Source organism: Helicoverpa zea, chromosome 22, assembly GCF_022581195.2.
Source record: "Helicoverpa zea isolate HzStark_Cry1AcR chromosome 22, ilHelZeax1.1, whole genome shotgun sequence".
In the NCBI taxonomy this organism is placed as follows: Eukaryota; Metazoa; Arthropoda; class Insecta; order Lepidoptera; family Noctuidae; genus Helicoverpa; species Helicoverpa zea.
Window position 1 is genome coordinate 4,820,553 of NC_061473.1, and position 21,962 is coordinate 4,842,514.

A 21,962-nucleotide genomic window follows, 5' to 3' on the forward strand; every position below is an offset into this window, starting at 1 on the left:
GATGACACTCGTAGGCGTTCTCACAAAAACTAGTACCACATTTTCATTTATCGGCCACCAATAAATCTATGATAAAAGTACCGTAAAGTACCGTTGGCACTTTGGTACCGCTACAAGGTGCCATCTGTTGTAAGTTATGTGAAATCTGTACTATAATTTATCGGCGCCGAGCATGAATACCGCGGCGCCTGCGATGCGTTTTTGCACGCGATCCAGTCTATTTTTAACTGGCAACACTTAGGAGTATTATTAGAAGGAGGTTGTATTTGTTGTTTGTCTATTTTTATTACGCTGTATGGGGATTTGTGACCCGCGGCGGATGGATTCCATGCGCACTTTGATTTGGACTACCTCACTTTATGCATTGAAAATGCGTAGGCAGAAGCATCCATAACGCCTTAGGGGTTAGTAAAATATAACTTTAAGAATCATAATTTCATTATGATATTCCCATTTATTCCAATAAGTTAGTCGCAACGGGCATAAATTGCGGAAAGCATCAGCTTTGAACTTTTTGCTAAAAATAGGTAATTGGAATTTGGTTGTGTTTAGTTCAGAATGGGACCTTCCTTCTTGCAAAGCATGTTCAACAATCAAGTATTATATTGTAACCACTACAGTTCGACTGACAGGCTGTACAAAATGTGCTTTTTCTCTCTGTGTTGCTCGAAGTTTTGTCTGCCATACAAACGTTTTGTGTGCCACAGACCCTATCGCGCGAAAAGTACGTCGTCTATGTCGCATGTTTGACATGCGCCATTTAGTTCTTAGTAGGTGCGTACATATCTGCAACAATTTACCCTCAGAAGCCTTGATATAGGTATCATTGTTATTGTATCAAAGAATGACAAATTATTATGTATTATGATTACATTTAAAAAGTAAGTTATGAGTATGACTCTCCACGCACCAAGTATTGAAGGTGTGAAACCATCAGATGTTTTGTTTAAAATGTCATAATATTTGTACCATTGTTAATAGGTTTGTAGCTCAATGTAGTAAAAAGTCATATTGTTGATCATGTGACAGCTACTCTTACCTTTATATTGTAAAGAAGAAAGATTTGTAGGTAAACTCAAAAACTATTGGTATGTTACATGGATCGATTTGGATTTTTTGTTCACTATTGGAAAGCTATACTATACCTAAATGACGGAGGCTATATTAAATCAGGGTTCGGGAAAATTTTATATTTGTATGTACTTTCTAAGTAAGTACACATTTTGGACACGAATGACTGATTAAAGGTGAAGGAAAAAGTGTTTAAAAAGCGCTCTTCGTCCTCTCCTCTAAAAACTAACTTTGCTGTGCCCGACAGGGTCCATAATTGTTTCTTTTAATTTTACCCACCAGCCTGTACACATTATGGAATGCAATAAAGTTATTGAGTATTGAGTATTAAAAATATCTCGAAAATGTTTGGACTATAAAGTCTAATCACCAACCCGCATTGAGCAAGAGTGGTGATTAAAGCTCAATCTAGCTCTTTGTGAGAGGGCCTGTGTCCAGTAGTAGGACGATAAGGCTGATGGTGATGGAAAAAAAATACCTGGACATGGGTGAGACCGCGGGAAACAGCTCGACATTATGTATGTACCTACCTACCTATATGAAGATATTTGGAGCATTGGAGCATGGTTGTATTACGAATTATCTGTCAAATATCTAAACACCAATATCTAAAGAAAATTCTATACCACATTTTTGAAATTGAACCTAAATACGATACGCACGGCCACTCGAATAACCCCTAAGCAGTAGACTAGATATTGTTGAAACAATCTTATTCTTACTATGTTTCGAGTATGAACAATTTTTATAGAGAGAAATAAAAATGTTTCATGAAAGCTCACTCATAATAAAACAGTAGTTACGTAAAAGTGCAGTCTTGTTTATATAGCTTTGACTAGTAACTTTTACCTAATAAGTTCATTTTGCAATTCTTTAGTCATTATAACTACTCATGGTGTGTAGACTGCCTGACTGTGCCATCTTTCAAAAATTAAAATGCGAAACGTACAAAAGATACAAACCTTTGTGGCAAAGCACAAACAAAAACTTAGCGCCAAAAATGAAAATTCCATTTTCAATTTTCTTTTATTTTCCAGCCGTAACTTATTTTTTTACGTCGATTTTCCATCGGTTTACGCGTAACACCTTAAATTTTATAGGCTTGGAATAGCGTCTACTTGAGATTACAGTTTTAAACAAATACTTGCGCCGCTATGGCGGGAAGGCTGTGGCCGGCATTCCACTTCAGTGGCGGGTCGCGAGCGGTAGCCCGCGCTTTTTTTATCTGTGCATTTTCGTAAAACATAGTGCCGAGTTGAGAAAAAAGTAAAAATGTTAAAATATACGATGAAGAAATATTGTGCGGAAGGGAGTAAATTCAACCAAATTATTGTCGCTAGTTTGAGTGAGTACTTTTCTGTTTTTTAAATATTAGTTTTAGTAAAATTGTATTAACTCCATTTTCCGTATATCTACTATTTTATTGCCACATATACAATAAAATATAGGTATACCTAGCGAAAGGGAAATTACTTATTTATTACAAGTACACAATCAGATTATAAAAAAAATGATTAGGAATTTATCATTCAGAAACTTTGGCGATCACGCCGGTCATCTGAAAATCTCGAATTACGTATAGGGAAATCTCTTATTACATTAGCTCTTATAAAACACAAAAGATTATGCTACACAAACGGACAAACGGGCATTGCGTATAATGTTTGGTAAATACGAAACCAATTGGAAAGGTTTTTCGATAACTCTCGATTAATTGTTGATATTTTCACGACCACCTGTGATCGGTGGAAAACTACTGAAATATGTGTAAAATTATCAGAAGATCTTTGAAATTGTAAACTATGTTCGCTCATTCATACGAATAGTTAATGCGATAAGCTACAAGTTCATCTCTATTTCAATAGCTAGATTGGCACACACAGTTATTGTTGATCTAAAATAGTTGCGGTGCTTTGCAGGTTCGATTCTGGACTAAATTCCAGATATTTTTTTTATTGATGAACGTACCTATAGACTAAAATAAATAAATCGGTCATTACGTAATTTAAACATAATTTAACAATATTGTATAAGTGGTGATTTACACGTTAATGACATTAACAAAACTTATTAAAGACAACATAATGTTAAAAAAAAAAAACTTTGTGGGCGAAATAATAAGGATGTGCTTTGCGAAGTTTTTTTTCTAAGGAACTCGGTACTTACCTCCGCGCATTGTCGAAATATAGGATTGTGTCGACCACAGACGACCGGGCACATGGACGGACATCCTTTCGGAGAAGCTACGGAGCGCTTAGAAGAAACTATTTTCAATTATTTCGGCTGCAGCTAAGAAAATCTCGTAAACCAGTTAATCGGATTCAGTTAATCAGCACCATAAACTACTGCTAGCTATTAAAGTAGTTAACCACGTAATCGGTATGTAATGAAAATTTTATTACATAACCATTATGATTTTTTTGAAAATTTAAGATCATACCATAGTAAATAGAGGTAGTAGTGTAGGTGCGTCACTAAATTCAGATTTAGTTACAAACGGCTGAATAACTTTTTAGATTATGTTAGTAGACCTTACATAAAATACACGTTAAATTGTGGGTCCTAGCTGTCATTTGTACATTTTTGGATGTCGTAGTGGGTACTCAGAAACCAGAAAGATTGGCCACGAGCCTTAGTAAGGGTTAAGGAGGTCTGATCTACAACGGCCAAACTCCTGAAAAAAATATCATTCATGACCATACATTTTCATTAATGATTTTTTCTTTCAAAGCCTATTATAGGTAAGTAAGAAAAAAAACTCGAAAAACTGAAGTCATCTCAATTTTTAGGCCCAATAGTATATTTTTTAAAAAATACAAATAGTGACAGTCTTGACTCATAAAGGTGGAAAGTCCTAATCAATATTAACAAAAAGTGCCAAAACACTGGGTAGCAGCTGTCAACCGTTAAGGAGTTTCCTAAAATGCATTCCCAATTTGCTTTCATTGTTAGGTCTCATAGTAACTTTCCGTGTATTATCTCATCAATACAAATGAAATAAGCTCAAACACGTGGTTGTTACTGTAGACCGATGTAGAATTCTCTTGATTTTCTGGTCCTCTCCATCATCAGCTAAGAAACCTTCTCGATCATATGACTCACCCGATATAATAGATACATACAAATATCGAGTTTTCATCCAATGCTTGTTTACAATTTTTGAGTTACTCTCAATTGCCTTCGACAATGTGACCCAACTGCAACCATCCTTTTTCAAATAAAGAGATAGTTTTTCTAACGGCTGTTCCAAATTATCTTTCTATCTGTGGATTTGCTTAGATACTAATTTGACATTACTTGTGGTAGTCCGGTCAATATAGACATTTGAAATGACAAAAATTCCCGGAAAGCCAAGTATTGGTGGAGAGCTTGGACCATTATCAATAAAGTTTTAAAAATTATTCGGGGTCAAAAGTCAAGGGAATCCTTTTTTGTTTTTTTTTTCGAAAACCACAAAAAAAAACTTCAAACCAAAGATCTAAAAAAAGGTCCATTTAAAACATAAATTACTTTTAGCCGTAAATCAGCATCGCAGGAAAGGGCATGACTTATCTATTGTATCACACAATACACGGTCTATTCCAGGCGGTAAATATAATGTTCACCTGTTCCTAAAACTTACTGGGTTTTTCGAAATCGCCAAAATAATTATAATTGTATTGGAACATTATATTTACCGCCTGGAATAGACCGTGTGTGTGAAAAGACAAAAAAAAAAACATCCGAATTGAGAACCTCCTCCTTTTTGGGAAATAGGTTGAAAAGTAGGCATGCTCCTATCTTTTTTGACCCATACTTCGAGGGGCATCCATACTACAGGATTGTAGAATATATTTATAATTAATAAAATAACATTTACAACATTGTTATCATGAATATGTGATATTTTGAAATCAATTGACTTGCTACAAAACGTTACAATACGAATAAACTTATATCATTGAATGTACGGTTATGTAAATTATCATTGGACATTTTAAACTTTAACACATTGTGTTTTGTTCGTGAAACAATTCTTCACTTATCTCGAAGAAACGTAGCTTTTCGATTAATCATGATTGATATATTATCCTTATAAAGGTCGCCGGAAGACGCTGGATGCAGGTCGCCTCCAACAGGCAGGTATCTGTGGAGATCTAAGGGGGAGGCCTGTGTTCAGCAGTGGACGTCCTATGGCTGAGATGATGATGATGATGATATATTATCTAGTACCCAGAGCTTTTTACCATTATATCCGCTTCCTTAAGGAACCACTTCCCCTACATGGGTAAAATGTATTTTATGTTCTTTTTTTCTGGCTCTAGCTAGGTTATCTGTGTACCAAATTTCATTTAAATCAATTAGTTTTGGGCTGAAAGCGCGACGAAAAACCGAAGAGTTACTTCTGCGTATTTAATAATATTAGTAAAGATTTTAATACCTAACTATGTACTAATGCAAGTTATTTTTTCTTTTAATCTTGTTTAATTGAAATATTTACATTATTATAATATCTATACTTATAATAAATCTGTAGAGAGGTCAATTCTGTACATGGAATATATTTCCAATATAACTATTAGGGAATGATTAGTGATCGATACTGATGCCAAAAATGCAATCAGTAAAATTTTTGTCTGTCTGTCTGTATGTTCGTTATGGAAACAAAAACTACTCGACGGATTCTAATGAAACTTGGCACAAATATTCTTCATACTCCTGGGCAGGTTATAAGATACTTTTCATCATGCTACGGTCAATAGGAGCAGAGCAGTGAAGAAAAATGTAGGGTAAACGGGAAAAGTTACTCCATTTTTTAAGCTTCCGTCGCGTGTGCAGCCTTTATGGTAAAAGCTATAAAGAAACTATGAATGACGGAAATGTTCTCCTTAAAATTGTGTAAAAAATATCCCATGACAGCATATGTCTATCTTTTATGACTCACAATAACACGTGCAACTTCCTATAGCTAAGCAGTTCAGAGCTTTCTGATTATATTTGTCTACTCTGACGTTTATAACACTCTCACTCATCCCAATAGGCTAGGTACGCATAGATTTATATAATTGGATAGGCTGGTGATTATTATTTCTTCCTCTCTTTGCACAAAGTCCAAATCTAACGCGGACGAAGTCGCTGGCAGAAGCTAGTAGTTAATATACATCTTCCTCCGAGCCCTTTTCCCCAACTATGTTGGGGTTGGCTTCCAGTCTAACCGGATGCACTATATAGTGCTTTACAAGGAACGACTGCCCTATCTGACCCCCTCAACCCAGTTCCTCGGGCAACCCAATACCCTTTGGTTAGATTGGTGTCAGACTTACTCGCTTCTGACTACCCGTAACTTTAAATGATGTTCCCCGGGACCTACAGTTTAACGTGCCGTCCGAAACACAGTCTTTGGTGTCTAAGATATACTTAGAAAGTATGTACATACAAACTTAGAAAAGTTGAATTGGTACTTGCCCGGAATCGAACCCGCGCCCTCGTACTCGAGAGGTTGGTTCTATCTAGGTATATAGTTATATACAACAATTATTATCTAACTTATTACCTAATTTTATTGCATCGCAAGTATTTTCGCGACGTTTTCCTTCATCTACAGTAACTGTGGTGTCAAACCTCTGTAAAAAAACTGATTGTTTATTTTACTAGCAAAAATAAAGAAATACATATACAGATAGGAAACTTTCTTATTTTCCTGGAACAGTTGTAGATAGCAGGAAGCCGTTTAGATTGCAGTGTGCATGCAACTGCATAGTTATTATAAACGCATTATGTCACACCTGATAATTAGTGGCAGATATTTTTAGCACTACGGTAAACCGTTTTTTTTTTCATTTTCAATTTAGAAACGTTCGCATCGTTCTGGGAAGAAAAGATGTGCGTTTTTTTTAGAATTCAACAGGTTAAAATGTCTGTTAGTCAAAGCTTGCGGTTTGAGACTTATTTAGTCCTTTATTAGGAAAGAAAATGTGTGGTTACACATTTATAACTTTATCAGTACAGGTTTATTAATTGTTTGAACAAATGTTTCAAAGCTGTTATATAACTTAAAGAGTAAGAACAATGCGGATTAAAGAGTAGGTATATAGATACAAATTAATCATCATTAAATCTAAAGATATTTCTTATTTGTTCAACACAAGTAGGTCTAGATAGGTCCTTACATTAATAACTTAAAAAACGAGAATTACGAAAATATAAAATTGATAACAAAGTTTATGGGTATTTCCAAAAACTTTTTGGTAGGCGCTCAAATTTCGTATTTTTTCCCCTTACATATGAGGAAAACCACATATTTTTCACTTTTCAAAGATTCTATAATTTCGATATACTTATAAATCAAATTTTTCTAATAATGCTTTATTTATTCATTAAGATTATGTAGTTACGTACCGTTTACGTTTATATTCGTGCCAGGCTCCCCGTTAAGATAAAAGTTAGTAGCCCATATGTATATTTTGAAAACAATAGGCTCATTTCCAATGAGTTTGTAGGGCACACTAATAAATATCTGGGACATGTCAGTATACAATATGAACCCAATTATTAGCATTGTTTGCACAAGTGTTGAGAGTATGACGCTTCTTAGTCCAAACGGGAAGGCAGATGATATAAGGATTCCGCGCGCGTACTTTTTGTATGTTGCATGCGATCGTCAAATGTTTTGGTAATACAGAATCATTAATTTCCAAGTAATAGAGCGAGGAAACAAGTAATCAATTACTTACCTACATCCAGAAAATGCCCTATGTATTATAAGCCCTCTTTATAACGTCTGAAAAAGGCGTACCTTAACATTATTACCAACACCTGATAATATGTTAACGAGCAAATATTTTGAGTTTGCACATGACATGTTAATGTCTTTATTAAGTATATCACCAATAATATATTCATAGTAATCAACTCTTTTATAATCTGGGGAAAAATACTCAAGCGATTACCTACTGTAATAGTTCTAGAACTGCTTATAAGTAGAAATTTTAACTAAGTATGTTGTGATCTAGGAAAATCTAGGAAAAGTCGTGGTGGCCTAGTGGGCAAAAGAACCAACCTCTCGAGTATGAGGGCGCGGGTTCGATTCCAAGTCAGGCAAGTACCAATGCAACTTTTCTATGTTTGTATGTACTTTCTAAGTATAGCTTAGACACCAAATGACTGTGTTTCGGATGGCACGTTAAACTGTAGGTCCCGGCTGTCATTGAACATCCTTGGCAGTCGTTACGGGTAGTCAGAAGCCAGTAAGTCTGACACCAGTCTAATCAAGGGGTATCGGGTTGCCTGGGTAACTGGGTTGAGGAGGTCAGATAGGCAGTCGCTTCTTGTAAAGCACTGGTACTCAGCTGAATCCGGTTAGACTGGAAGCCGACCCCAACATAGTTGGGAAAAGGCTCGGAGGATGATGATGTTGTGATCTAGGAAGATGTTGTGATCTTTTTTAAATGTTCTCAGCGATTTCTTACTGATCCTATTTTGAAAGAAGCAGATAAGTAGTAATATCTTAGTGTACTACTTATTCTATAATTATGTATAAGTCAGACCATATATCTGTAATGAAATATTATTGTTGAGAAAGCGTGGAGTCTCGAGTCTCCTAAGACAGGCACCACATGCTTAAAAAAGGTGGCACTAATCGTAATTATTGTAAACACTCAATTATTGTCAATTGTTGTTCAATAAACTTCTTTCAATTATTTTTTTAATTTTTCATACTCGTACGTAAACTGGATGCAAATCATGCATTCAAGGAGTATGCACGAAATAAGTTCACCTTTAAGGAGAATTGGATAGTTTACGTTATCATTGTACGCACTGGTACGCGTTCTAAGAACGAAACAATACATTCAATGGGGTCTCTTCCGCCTGTAATTGTCGCCTTGACGTATTTTATAACAGAAGATTAAAAGATGTTACCATTCATACTTACCTTTCATAACGATCCCCTTCAATCAATCAAATGTAACGGACCGATCGTATTTCTAGACTTAAGAGATGAAGAAATTGCCTAAAAATGTATAAATAAAATCTGTGTTTACGCAAGGTGAGTGAATTTCCAAAAATCATTGTCATGTAGTCATGGCGGCCTAGTGGGTAAAGCACCAACCTGTCATGTATGAGTGTGTGGGTTCGATTCCAGGTCAGGCAAGTACCAATTCAACTCTTCTAAGTTTTTATGTACTTTCTAAATATATTTTAGACACCAATGGCTGGTAAAAAGGTGAAGGAAAACATCTCGAGGAAACATAGACTTTAGTCTGAAATCACCAACCCGCACTGAGCAAGCGTGGTGATTAACGCTCAATCCTTCTCAGTGTGAGAGGAGGCCTGTGCCCAGCAGTGGACGATAAAAAGGCTGTAACACGAACACAATACTGTCATGAACTAAACATAATAGTTTATCCTTTTTTCAACTATCGCTTGGGAAAGAGGACGAGTTAACTTATTATGTCATAGTTATTATAACGACATATTGAATGCGGTAATTAGTAGTTAATAGCAAAAGCTATGAGTTATCAAAGCTTTGGCTCGTGGCTAGAGCAATCGTTAATGAATTGTGTAGATACCTACGTTAATTTTAGGGCCTACGTCTACAGGTACATACGTATTCTTGTTTAAGTATATTGTTTCTTTTTCATGTTGCAGTCTTGCTCCTGTATATAAAACTTTAGACGGTAAAAATATCATCATGTAACTGTATGTATATATATACTGTGTGTATATATACCTGTTACATACGAAATACCTTCATAATAAAATATTTATTTATTTAACAGTTTTAACACACAGTGTGTACATAAAATACAGAGAAGAAGAAAAATAGAACAGATAGTACAAAGGCACAGCTTATTTCATTAGAAATCTCTTCCAGCTGGCCCAAATATGTAAATACGTAATAAAATATATATGTCACATAATAAATCATATCAAAAATATGGATATTGTTCAAATTATATCATTTCATATGATTTATTATCTAGTTATCTACATAATCTAACTTATGTATATATTAATTATAGATATCTTAATTATGTAGATAACTACTTATATAATAAATCATTTCATATGATCTACATAATATTCCATGTGGACCTGACTTCCGGTCCCCTTTTGAGGTTTTTATCCACATTTCATGGTGTCATCATGACACTATCCAACTAATAGTCACCGGCATTATTTGATATGAGCAATTTTTGCTAATAAAATTGTTTATTCAAATAAGAAAGCCAGACATTTACCTAGTAGGTACCTACGATGAATATTTATGGAATCAATCACAATATCATTTTCAATTTTCGTTTATTCATAAAAAAATATTTACAATTTTAAATATTAAATAGATATAAAAGTATAGTTGGCCACCGATATCGGGCACATAATCATTGTTTTAGTGTTGTAATCCTTTATGGTCTTATATTTAAACAAACATCATCAAAAAGTTATGAATACTTAGGTATAAGTTAAATCACAGTTAAGTCAACATATCAAAACAATGTGTTCGTTAGTCCCAGACTCATTGATTTATCGATACATGTGTTCTATACAAATATTTAGCTTCCATCAAAAAGTAAAAATCGTGTAAAATTATATACATAATACGATACCTACTTTATTTTTAGCGACTTACTAAGTGAAAATTATGCCATACTTATTTATGTAGCTGTACATATATAATTTTGGGAAAACGAAAAGATACATACTATACAAATCTATACTATACTTACCTATATAAAAGAAAGTCGTGTTAGTTACACATTTTATAACTCAAGAATCGCTGAACCCTACCCTTTAAGCTGAAAATTAGAGGGGATAGGTTAAACCCAAAAGGACATAGGAAAGTTTTTATCACCATCCAGCTGCGGGAAACAGTCATATCAGCACGCAGATGAAACCGCGGGTGGAAGCTAGTTATAAATATCATAGTCACTACTTACGCGTGTGTAGAACTCGTGTATGATCTCATAAGTATGATATAGCAAATAAATAGCAATCTAGAATTGTCGAGACTGCTGGGCGACTGAAGCGAGTCAACAAGCCAATGTATTGGCGACCCAACCCAATTGATCCGGGACAATTAATGACCCTGTGTGAACTTGTGGCCCTCAATCGTACCTACGGCTAGAGGAATTCATTGAAGCTTTTTGTAAACAACAATGGTAATTGTGGACTAGATTTATTTTAAGGTAACTATCCGTTACTCTAGTTCAAACCTTTGAACGTACATTTTAGGCGCTCATTACCTTCATGAAGAAACTAACTTTCGAAACAGACTAAAACATGATTAATTAAAAATACACTCTGTTAAACAATATCTAAAGCATTTGGTTTGGGTCAAGGTGTCAAGTTAAAAAAAAACCGGCCAAGTGCGAGTCGGACTCGTGCACGAAGGGTTCCGTAAATTACAGTTAAATCAACCTATCTCAAAAACTATAAGAGATACTTTGATCAAACCAAAAATCGTTGAAAGAGTTAATTAGCATGCATCACCTCTATTTTTTTTAGAATTTTATACCCCGTAGTTATAAAAATAGAGGGGGGGGGACATACTTTTTACGACTTTGAGAGCTGATATCTCAAAAACCGTTCACTTTAAGAAAAATGTTTTTTAGAAAACTTTATATCATTTTAAAAGACCTTTCCATTGATACCCCACACGGGTATGTACATCGAAAAAAAAAATTTCATCCCTCAGTTACATGTATGGGGGGCCCCACCCCCAATTCTTTTTTTTACTATTTAGTGTCATATTTTTGTAGCGGTTCATACAACACATATTCCCATCAAATTTCATCACTGTAGTACTTATAGTTTCCGAGTAAATCGGCTGTGACAGACGGACAGACGGACAGACGGACAGACGGACATGACGAAACTATAAGGGTTCCGTTTTTGCCATTTTGGCTACGGAACCCTAAAAAATGCCGCCGCGATGTTGAAAAAAGCTCTTCCAGATAGAAGTACCTACTTAGTTTGCCGTAGGAAAGTTGCTCTATAATTGACGTGATGCGTAAAATACTGAAGCATGTTTTCGTGGAAATATTTGCGGTTTTCGAGGAAAACTCTCGATAGGTAAGGGACGTAACTATACAAACTAAACACTTCTTACGGTCGTTTGATGTTGTTTACGTGAAAAGCGAGGTAGAATAAATACTTATATTTAGTACCTACTGCTTGACCAATTCCGAAAAAGATACCTTGCTTGTACAGGATATCTGCAAAATATCAATTTCACAGGGTACCTACACCAGATCTAGGGTACCCAAGAAATTGGCCCCTGTTCAACACACCTTCCTCTTCCGCCAGTCATTAACAGGGTCAGGCAGCTACTTAACATACATAACCCCATGATGATCTGGCAGCGAGTCAATTGCACGTGCGCTCTGATCACCCATCCATTTGATAGGTCACACATGAACGCTAACTAATTAGACACTGATTAATAAGACCCAAGATTGGTTTGTTTGTAATCTGAGCAATTGAGAATGTACGGAAAAATTATGAGTTATGATCGGCGAGGTTTATTAAACTGTTTTTTGTTTGTCATGTTTTCGTAATGCAGACGAAACTGATTTTAATTGACCTCATATTTGAGGTACTTTTGGTCTCGTTTAAATTGTTTATGCGTGAGGGTACAACGCAGCTTGTTTGCTCTCCATTTGTAATGATAAATGATTAACGTCTTCTTTTATTTTGAGCGCAAAGACGCAGTTTTTTATACAGGCGAAATTCCTCTTGAAACCCAATAATATAGCTAGATTTTTCTACAAAATATAATATACTAAACTTCTCATAACTATTTCTTGCAGTGGTCCTCCCAGTATTTTCGTACGGCACGGCGATAGGCTGGATCTCTCCCATGGGTCCGCGATTGATGTCTGAAGAGACCCCGGCCGCGGCTCCCGTGCATCCAGACACCATATCCTGGATGGCGTCAGTTGTGTACCTGGTGGGGACTCCCACTGTGTTCTTCTTTGGGTACATCGTGGATAATTTTGGGAGAAAAAGGGCTTTGATGCTCACGTCGTTTTCTATGGCTGTAAGTTACGACTTTTGTTATGTTTTAGTACAATAAATGATTAATTGTATTTGCCTGAAGTACAATTTACCTCTATAGCTACCTCTTTAGTATAAACCATCTTACTGTCCCTACGTTAATTTGGATCCAGTATCAAGTTTCTAATAGCTTCTAGTTTGAACTTAGTGATAATAACATTGTTTATAGGAACCTACTCACTGTAGAATAAAAACACATAAAAAATACGCACCCTCTGGCACTCTTACAGAGTATCAGATTTTAGACAACCAACCTCGGGAATCTATTCCAAAATCTAAGCCCACATCCTCTTTTTTAGGCATGTTGGGGTCTAAAGCTGTACTCAACAGAAACATGGGCCCTCATAACAGCCCGAGCAATAGTTGGCCTCGGCGTCAGTGGTTCCTACGTGGTCACGCCTCTTTACATCAAGGAGATCAGCGAAGACTCCATTAGAGGAACTCTTGGCAGCCTGGTGGTACTGTCGCAGAACTTGGGCAATCTGTTTGCGTACGTCATGGGGGAGTATCTGAGCTACCATGCGATGCTGTGGGTGTGTCTCATCGTGCCGTTGTTGCATCTGGTGCTTTTTACTGCGATGCCGGAGACCCCTTCGTATTTGCTGAAGTGTGGGAAGGTTGAGGTGAGATTTCTTTTAGTTGATTTTTTTTTAAGTTTTTGTTAAAGTAAAAGTGGTAATTGTATTTACGAAGAGTTTGCAACGTTAGCCTGCAAACAGATTTTCGACATTTAGTAGTTGTTTTGCATCTTGTATTATAGTTGTCATAACGTGGAAGTGAAGAAAGCCTAGTAGCCTTTCTTTCTCCCCTCTAATTTTCAGCTCAAACGGTTCAGCCATTTTTGAGTTATAAAATGTGTAACTAACACGACTTTCTCTTATATAATATATAGATAGAGATAGATGTAGAATTATTTCTTTAAACAATTAAAATACAACAGACCTACTATTGCCTAATTATCAAAAAATCTAGGCATTCTTTTACCCAGTTATCACAATTCCCACCAGTGGCGTAGCGTGGGTATCTGCCGCCCGGGGCAGTTGTCGATTTTGCCGCCCCTTCCCGTGTATTTTTTTTATATAACAAGTGTTACTGGCCGTTTGTCATTTTTAACAGACTTCAAAAAAAGGGGAAGTTTTTTTTTGTATCGACGTTAAAAATCATCAAATGACCCTTCCCGCTGTGGGTTAGCAGCGGTGAGGGAGTGTCAGACTCTTACTGACGAAAAACCGTCGTGTTCCGTCGACGGTCGAAGGCCTTTTATGTTCCAGAGCCGCGGTAACTCTTTCGAACAACCCGCAGCCCCGGCAGAAGGGGGAGGTTCTCAAGTAGACTTTTCTTTTATATCTTTGTTACTTGATTTCTTGAAGGTTTTAAAATTCTTTTAGGTAAGTTAGTTAGTTAGTAAAGTTTGTCTTGGCGGGGACCACCTCATCGGTTTACCTAAATTAGCACTTTGCTAAACGCATGTCGGCAGTTGTGTAGGTAAGCAAATGCAAATAAAGAAAAACTTGCCTATGTAGTTTCCAAATGCGCGAGCGAAGCGAGCGCGAAATTTTTATCGGACTTAAACCAAATATTACGTAAAATTTGGCCCAAACGTACTTAACTTTTTGTTTGTTGACCGATGCAAAAATAAGGGCACATCGTTTTTGAATACGCGAGCGAAGCGAGCGCGAAATTTTTATCGGACCTAAAACAAAAATTACGTAAAATTTAGCCCAAACGTACTTAACGTTTTGTTTGTTGACAAATGCAAAGATAAGGGCCAGAATATAGTTTCTAAATACGCGAGCGAAGCTAGCACGAAATTTTTATCGGACTTAAACCAAATATTACGTAAAATTTAGCCCAAACGTAATTAACTTTGGGAACTATATTTTTTGTCACCAAAATTTATATTTGTCATCAAGTTGTATCACCTAATAAATAGATCTATCGCCACGAAATATTTTCGTTCTCAGATAAACAAAGAGTGTTCCCAGGTATGAATTAGCAAATTATTGTTAATATAATGTGTAAAATATGAGATGGATTACCAATAAAATTGTAGTGCATTACATGAATATAAACTTCGTTCTTATAATAATAGTTTTATTACTTAAATAATAGCTTGGTGCTCAAAATGGTAGATCTGTCACCAAATAAATCGATTAATCGATCCCTGACTGCGACTCCTTTTTATTTGTTATTTTGTCACCAATACAGTAGTTACATTTTATTTCGTTCAGTTATTAAAATAATGTATTCGTTACCAATTTAATACATCAGTTTATAATTTTAATAAAAATATGTTCAAAGGGAAGAGGAAGGGAAGGGAGACAAATTGGCGCGCTTTCGGGCCTCAACGAATGGGTTGTAGGTTGGTTGTAGGTACGATCATACGATGCGGGGCGCGGGCAGTGAGATTTTTAACAATAAATATTGATTATTTTGACTTTGATTAATTGTTTTATTTACTATTCAGCTAGAAATTTAATTTAAATATATTTATACTACCTGTGGAAACTAAAGCCCTTGGGGGGAGGCACATGGCCAGTTAAGTAGTAGACTCTTTTGGTTGAAATGATGATGACGACCACCCTACATTTTTAGACCTTCATGAAATTTTCTAGTGATATAATATATGATTTATTGGTGATCTCTTTAAATTAGTTTGCTTAAATACTATTAGGACAAACCTATTATAATACATACAAAATCATTTATTTGGTACTTGACCCCATATCTCCATGATTTTCGGTAATTTATTGTGGAAATGATTTTATATTGTTTGGTGACTACATTTGGTGACAAATCTACTATTTTGAGGGCAAACCCTATTATTTAAGAAACACAAAATGAATTAAATTGGTGACAGCTTAAATCATACCCATTAACTTTTTGTTTGTTGACAATACAACACAATACAGGTTCTGAATACGCGAGCGAAGCGAGCGCGAAATTTTAATTATTTTTTATTTAAGACTCAAAACCAAAATTACGTAAAATGTAGCCCAAACATACATTTTCATGAATGGGGGGACTATAGGTACGACACACCCGATATACGTCCATGCGAAAACCCCCGCTCGCAATTATAAGTCAATAAAAATAAAGTTAGATATCGCGAAAATTCGCGCGTGGGCGATGCGGCCGCCGCCGCCGTTGCCTCCTTCGTGCATGTTCGGTAGGTACGATGCTTCGCCGCTTAGACGTTGATCACGTGTGTTTTAAGTACCAAATTTTAACAATAATTAATTTTAAGTTTTAAAAGTTTCAACTTTCTTGTTTAATGTTTTGTTATTGTTAGACAGTTTTATGTAGCGGCGCAGATACTAGTTGCGAACAATTTTTTTTAATTTGGTAAATTTTGCCGCCCCCTAAAAGCTGCCGCCCGGGGAATTTGCCCCCCCTGCCCCCCACACGCTACGCCACTGATTCCCACGCCCGTTTGTTCAGGAAGCCCGTGACGCGCTAGCCTGGCTGCGGTGCCGCGAGTCCTCGGAGCCGGCCGTGGACACGGAGCTACAGAACTTATTGCTCGAGCTAGAGCAGAGCAAGTCGGGCAAGCTCATCGATGCTCTCAAGACGCTTGGTGAGTAGATCTTAATTTATATTATTTGCGAATGAGACTTATTTTTGACTTACAATTGTAGAGGAGGCCAAGATCCACAAAGGGTTGTAATTATATAATGAGACTTAAGTATTTGAAGTGTTTGTTAAGTAGGACTTTTTAGTGCGGGAGGAAGCTACGGCAAAATCTAAGCAAACCTGACTGATAAGCATTTTTATTCATGTAGGGTTTACTAAATTATGTAATGTAAAACGTATCTTGATTCAGGTCTACTTTTTGTCCCAGCTTGCATCATAATGTCATAGACGATTTTTATGGGTCCTTTGGACATCAGATGTTGCTGGTAGCACCTTGTTGTTAACCCCTCCAACTAAATCTCTCTCTCCAACCAAATAGTGCTTATGTCTGGAATGGGTTTACGTCAAAACGCTAGGTATATTCTCGATCGCGAAGCTAACATCTGAGCCATTGGTTTGTTAAGTGCTATTAACAATTTAAGTACAGTAGCCACAACAGCTAACTAGCCATCTCTTCCCGTTAAACCTATAGGGCCAAGAATCTCCGCTACTCAATGACCCAGCAACAGGCAGCTAGAGCCATTAATTGTGTGTTCAGACGACCGTCTAACAATAAGCAAACGTCTGGTCACCGGTAACGGGACGAGGACAAACAGACAAACATTGTTTGTGCACGCTAATGCTCTCGACGTGTTTGACTAACTTATAATATAGGTTTTTGGGTTAGAACCGACCTTTTTTGAGTTATATGGGTAATGGAACCTGTTTGGTTTTAACACTTGCACTGTAAGTTTAGAAAGTGTCCATTTTGGGGAGTGTGAAGGACCAAAATATTGTCCTTAGGTAAGTTAGTATTTTTTTGACAGTCAAATAATAATACTTATTGAAATCTCAAATAGTTTAAAATTCTTCACTTTATTGTCTTGGTCCTGTGGTTAATACATAATTTATTAGTATTATTTAACATACTTAACGGATCACTGCCGATAAAAACCGATAACGAGTCATTAAACCTGTTTGGACATTTACATAAAGTTTGGTTTTAACAGATGTCTTTATACCAGCCTACTAAAATTCAAGCAGAGCCTCGTCACAGAGCTAGTATATAGCGACTCGCAGTATGTACATTCCCAGGGCTTTTAACACGCAGCCGTTAGGCGAAGCTTCCGGACTCAAAGTTTGTTCTATGTTGGCTTTGGTAGCGGTCACAATGTTTGTGTGCTCATATTTGTGTACTTAGGTTGCTACATTTTCTCATAACCTACCCGGTATGAAAAGATGTGATGTGGATCCAAATGAGAGATAGATAAGTAAAAAAATAGGTACTGAATGCAAATTAACAACAATTAAAATAATTTATGTAGGTACAACAGATTTTTCTTATCCATAAAATCAGATTTGTATCTGATAAAAAATAATCATACAATTCATATTCAAACGAAATCCCCGACTTCTTAAGCTGTGATTGTGAAGACACAAAGAACAATGTCAGACGTCCATAGTAACTTAGGCTCAATAAAAATATTTCATGTACAGTGAAAATTCTTACAGTTTTTTGTGTAGTTTAATGTCAGAAGCTTTTCTATGTTTTCCACTTTTGCATTGAACTTCTCAAAACCAAATTATTCCAAATTATTAAAACGAAAAACCTGAACTCGATAAACAAAATAATTACTTATTAAAATGATTTTTTTTTGGAAAAGTTCTAGATAACAATTAAATATTTTATAAGAAGTTAGTATTTTATATTTAAATTTTTGTAGTAAAGAACTTTGTGTCCGTGAGAATTTAGTTTTAAAAGTTGATTGGGTGGGCCGAAACCTGACATTGTTCTTTCATACTCTATCTAATGGCCTAATGGCCGTTCCAAATATGGTATCTATCTGACGATTTGCTTACCTCCTAAAGATAGCATTAATTCCATAGAAGTAATGTCCTATTCCTATCTCCTTCAAAATCTACCTCCATACTAATATCATTAAGCTGAAGAGTTTGTTTGTTTGAACGTGCTAATCTCAGGAGCTACTGGTCCGATTTGAAAAATTCTTTCAGTGTTAGATACATAGGGGAGTTCATAGAGTGTACATAAGGAAATACATAGGGGAGTACATAGAGTGTACATAAGCAAATACATAGGGGAGTTTATAAAGTGGTACATAAGGAAATACATAGGGGAGTTCATAAAGTGCACATAAGGAAATACATAGGGGAGTTCATAAAGTGCACATAAGGAAATACATAGGGGAGTTCATAAAGTGCACATAAGGAAATACATAGGGGAGATCATAGTGATCATATAAGGAAATACATTGGCAATTCTTGCCGGTTCTCCATAAGACTCACTTTTTGGAACCGCACAACTAGCTTGACCTTTCTAGTCACCACCTGTATAGTCTATATGAAATCAAAACCTTTGACTTAATTTCTCCCGCAGTTACCGACCGCAGCACATTCCGTGCTTTCCGCATCGTGCTCATCATCACGGTCGCTCGCGAACTCTGCGGCTGCCTCGCCGTGTTACATTTCGCGTCCCTCATCTTCAGCAAGGCCAGTGCTGGGGATTGTCTCCTGACTGCCAACCAGCAGGCTGCAGTATTGGGGCTGGTTCAGTTTGTGGGGTCATGCACTGCTTCTAGCTTAGTGGAGAGGACTGGGAGGAAGGTGAGGAGTTTTCGGATCTGAAGGTGCAATGTGAATGGTGACCGATTTATTTTGGGATTGCCTGAAAGAGCGATGAAAGCGTTTAGCCCTTCAGTGGCGATACATTGTTACCCAAATGAAGACAATTTTTATTTGTCTTGGCACTTATATTATAGATATAGTTAGGGTTGTTTATTAGTTTTTAAAAGTGCTACGAAAGAAAAGCCAAGTGTTTTTCCTGAAGAAATATTAGGACAAGTTTTTTAAGGAAGAAGCCACCTGTTGTGATCTCTCTGGCTCAATTCAATTCAAATTTTTTGTAGTTTTACCTTATCCTATCTATCTAGCGAAATGAACCTTAAACACTTCAATCCTAGATACTTTGCTTCCGACTCCCCACTAATATTTTCTTTCTCTCCCCAGCCACTCCTAGGCACAACCTGCCTAGTATCAGGCATAGCCATGTGTGCTCTAGGCGCGTGGTTCTACGCGCACGTCGGCGCCACCACGGAGACGGCGGGATGGCTGCCTATAGTGGCGCTCTGTCTGTGCATCTACTGCGACGCTGCTGGGCTGCAGCCCGTGCCCTTCGTTATTATGACTGAGATGTTCTCTTTCCAGGTAAGAAGTTTTTTTTTTGGGTTTTATGGCTCTTTAAGGAAGGTCTGCCTAAGACCGAGATGGTTGGCGCTCATTGGGAAAGGTCTATGTTTAGCAGTAGGTGGAAATATGTTCCATTTATAACTACTTATATTTTATAGTGGTCGAAGACCAATACCAGTTCTTTAAACTTTCGAGTCATGGATCTAAGATTAACTTTTGTATGAAGGTGGTATAGACTCTATACCATATTAGAGTACCATCACGACAACGAAACACGTCGTGTCGTGTTTCGCAGATAGATAACTAGATTAAGGAAGTCATACCTATAGATAATCGTTTCATGTAAAATACTGGAAATCAACCCTTACAGAAGACGTTGATATAGACGCATGAAAATGACTAATAACTTCTCCCATTTCCAGCTCCGTGGTACAGTGACAGCGATAGTAATCGCCTTCGCCTGCGGTCTCATGTCAGTAGAACTGAGAGTGTTCCAACCAATAGCGGCCTCAGTGGGCCTTTACCTCATCTTCTGGCTTTTCGCCGGCGTCTGTCTCGTCAGCACCATTTACATCGCCTGTGTCGTCCCAGAAACTAAAATGAGGTCCCTTGACGAAATCTACGCGGAAATCGGAGGAAAGAACACCAAAAAGAGCAAAGAAAAAGACTGCGAAGCCGACGTCACAAAACTGTAGGCTATGACGTCACCAGTCATGGCGGATACATTTTGAGGTTAGGAATGTCAAAGTATTGATTGCTCGTTCGTTAGAATGGCTTAACAGTGATATTTTGCACTTAATTGTGCAGTTAGTAGTAGTGTTAGGCGTTTGAATACAAGCTCACTCGGGTTTTTGTATGTCGAGAGCCGATCTCTGTGGTCGCTGGGTTTTTCCCACGGAGGAGAAAAGACTAGCGGAGATGCCCTAACGAAAAATCTCCTAACAAAGCAGCGCGCCAAAATTCGGGTGAGCGGGGGACGAGGAACGTTACTGTCTCCACCCGTGCTCCACCCTTATACGCCTTTTATGGGAAGCCACCCATTTTTTGTAAATCCATCTAGCGTGGAATAGGATGATTAAAATCTAACCCTAAACTAACATCGACCACTAGTGACATACTCAAAAGTAAAGTAAATACTCAAAATTAATAATTCTTTTAAAATAGTAATTCAATTAGAAAGTTTAAAGAAGCATTCATTTGAAATGAACGAAGAAAAAGAGAGAGATAAAAAAGTTAGAAAATTAATTGTTATATAAGTATTATTTTGTGCAGAGAACTTGCCCCACAACAATTTATTTACTCCTCCAGAAATGAAATAGGTTTCTAGGAACCATTAAACGGAGACTCGATGAAAAATCATTTTTATTCACCACGGGTCTAAAATACCCCCATGGTGTAATTTAAGTATCAACTTATGGCATTGTGTTAGTTCGTCTACTAGCCACTATGGCATCACAAGCACGAAAATTCGTTCAATTTGTTCTAGAACCGTGCTGCGATGACTGTTGTTATTTTCGATGTTGCCACATTACGAAATTCACCAAGAAAAATGGGAATTAAAATTATAGGGACAGTGTTTATCAAATTAGAGTTTTCACAACTGTATCATAACGGCGCATCCACTATAGTTCGGCCATTCAGAGAATGCGTTCCTGACACGTCGCGATTGAACTGACGACGTAACTTTGCAATGGCGTTGCAGTTACGATAAAAATATTTTTGCTGGTTGTTTACCGTTTTAACAATTGAGGAGCATTAAAACAACATTATTATATCAATAATCAATGAATGTTATAATTTTGTGCCAAACTGAGTGTCAAATAACTTGGTAAATAAATTTTTCTAAATCTATACTGCGCTATTACAAGGTTATGTCAGCGGTTTATATTTTGTAGTGCTGTGCTAAAAATAACAGGCAAGTATCGTAATCTGTTCTTATACAGTTATAATATAAAATAATACGTTTTGATTTTCTTTTTAAGAATTGGAAAATAATGGACTATAAGACTTAATTATAACTTTTGTGAAATATAAAAATA

At 36.6% G+C, this 21,962-nt stretch overlaps 1 protein-coding gene across 1 annotated transcript; it reads left to right on the forward strand.

The window, feature by feature from the left end:
• The first annotated feature begins 2,209 nt into the window (after positions 1–2,209).
• On the forward strand, positions 2,210–20,804 carry LOC124641167 (facilitated trehalose transporter Tret1-like). The gene is made up of 7 exons (XM_047179162.1): positions 2,210–2,416; positions 12,861–13,090; positions 13,407–13,730; positions 16,549–16,684; positions 19,115–19,341; positions 19,744–19,941; positions 20,346–20,804. The coding sequence occupies exons 1-7, from the start codon at positions 2,344–2,346 to the stop codon at positions 20,616–20,618; spliced, it is 1,461 nt and encodes a 486-aa protein (XP_047035118.1). The 5' UTR covers positions 2,210–2,343; the 3' UTR covers positions 20,619–20,804.
• The last annotated feature ends 1,158 nt before the right edge of the window (positions 20,805–21,962 follow it).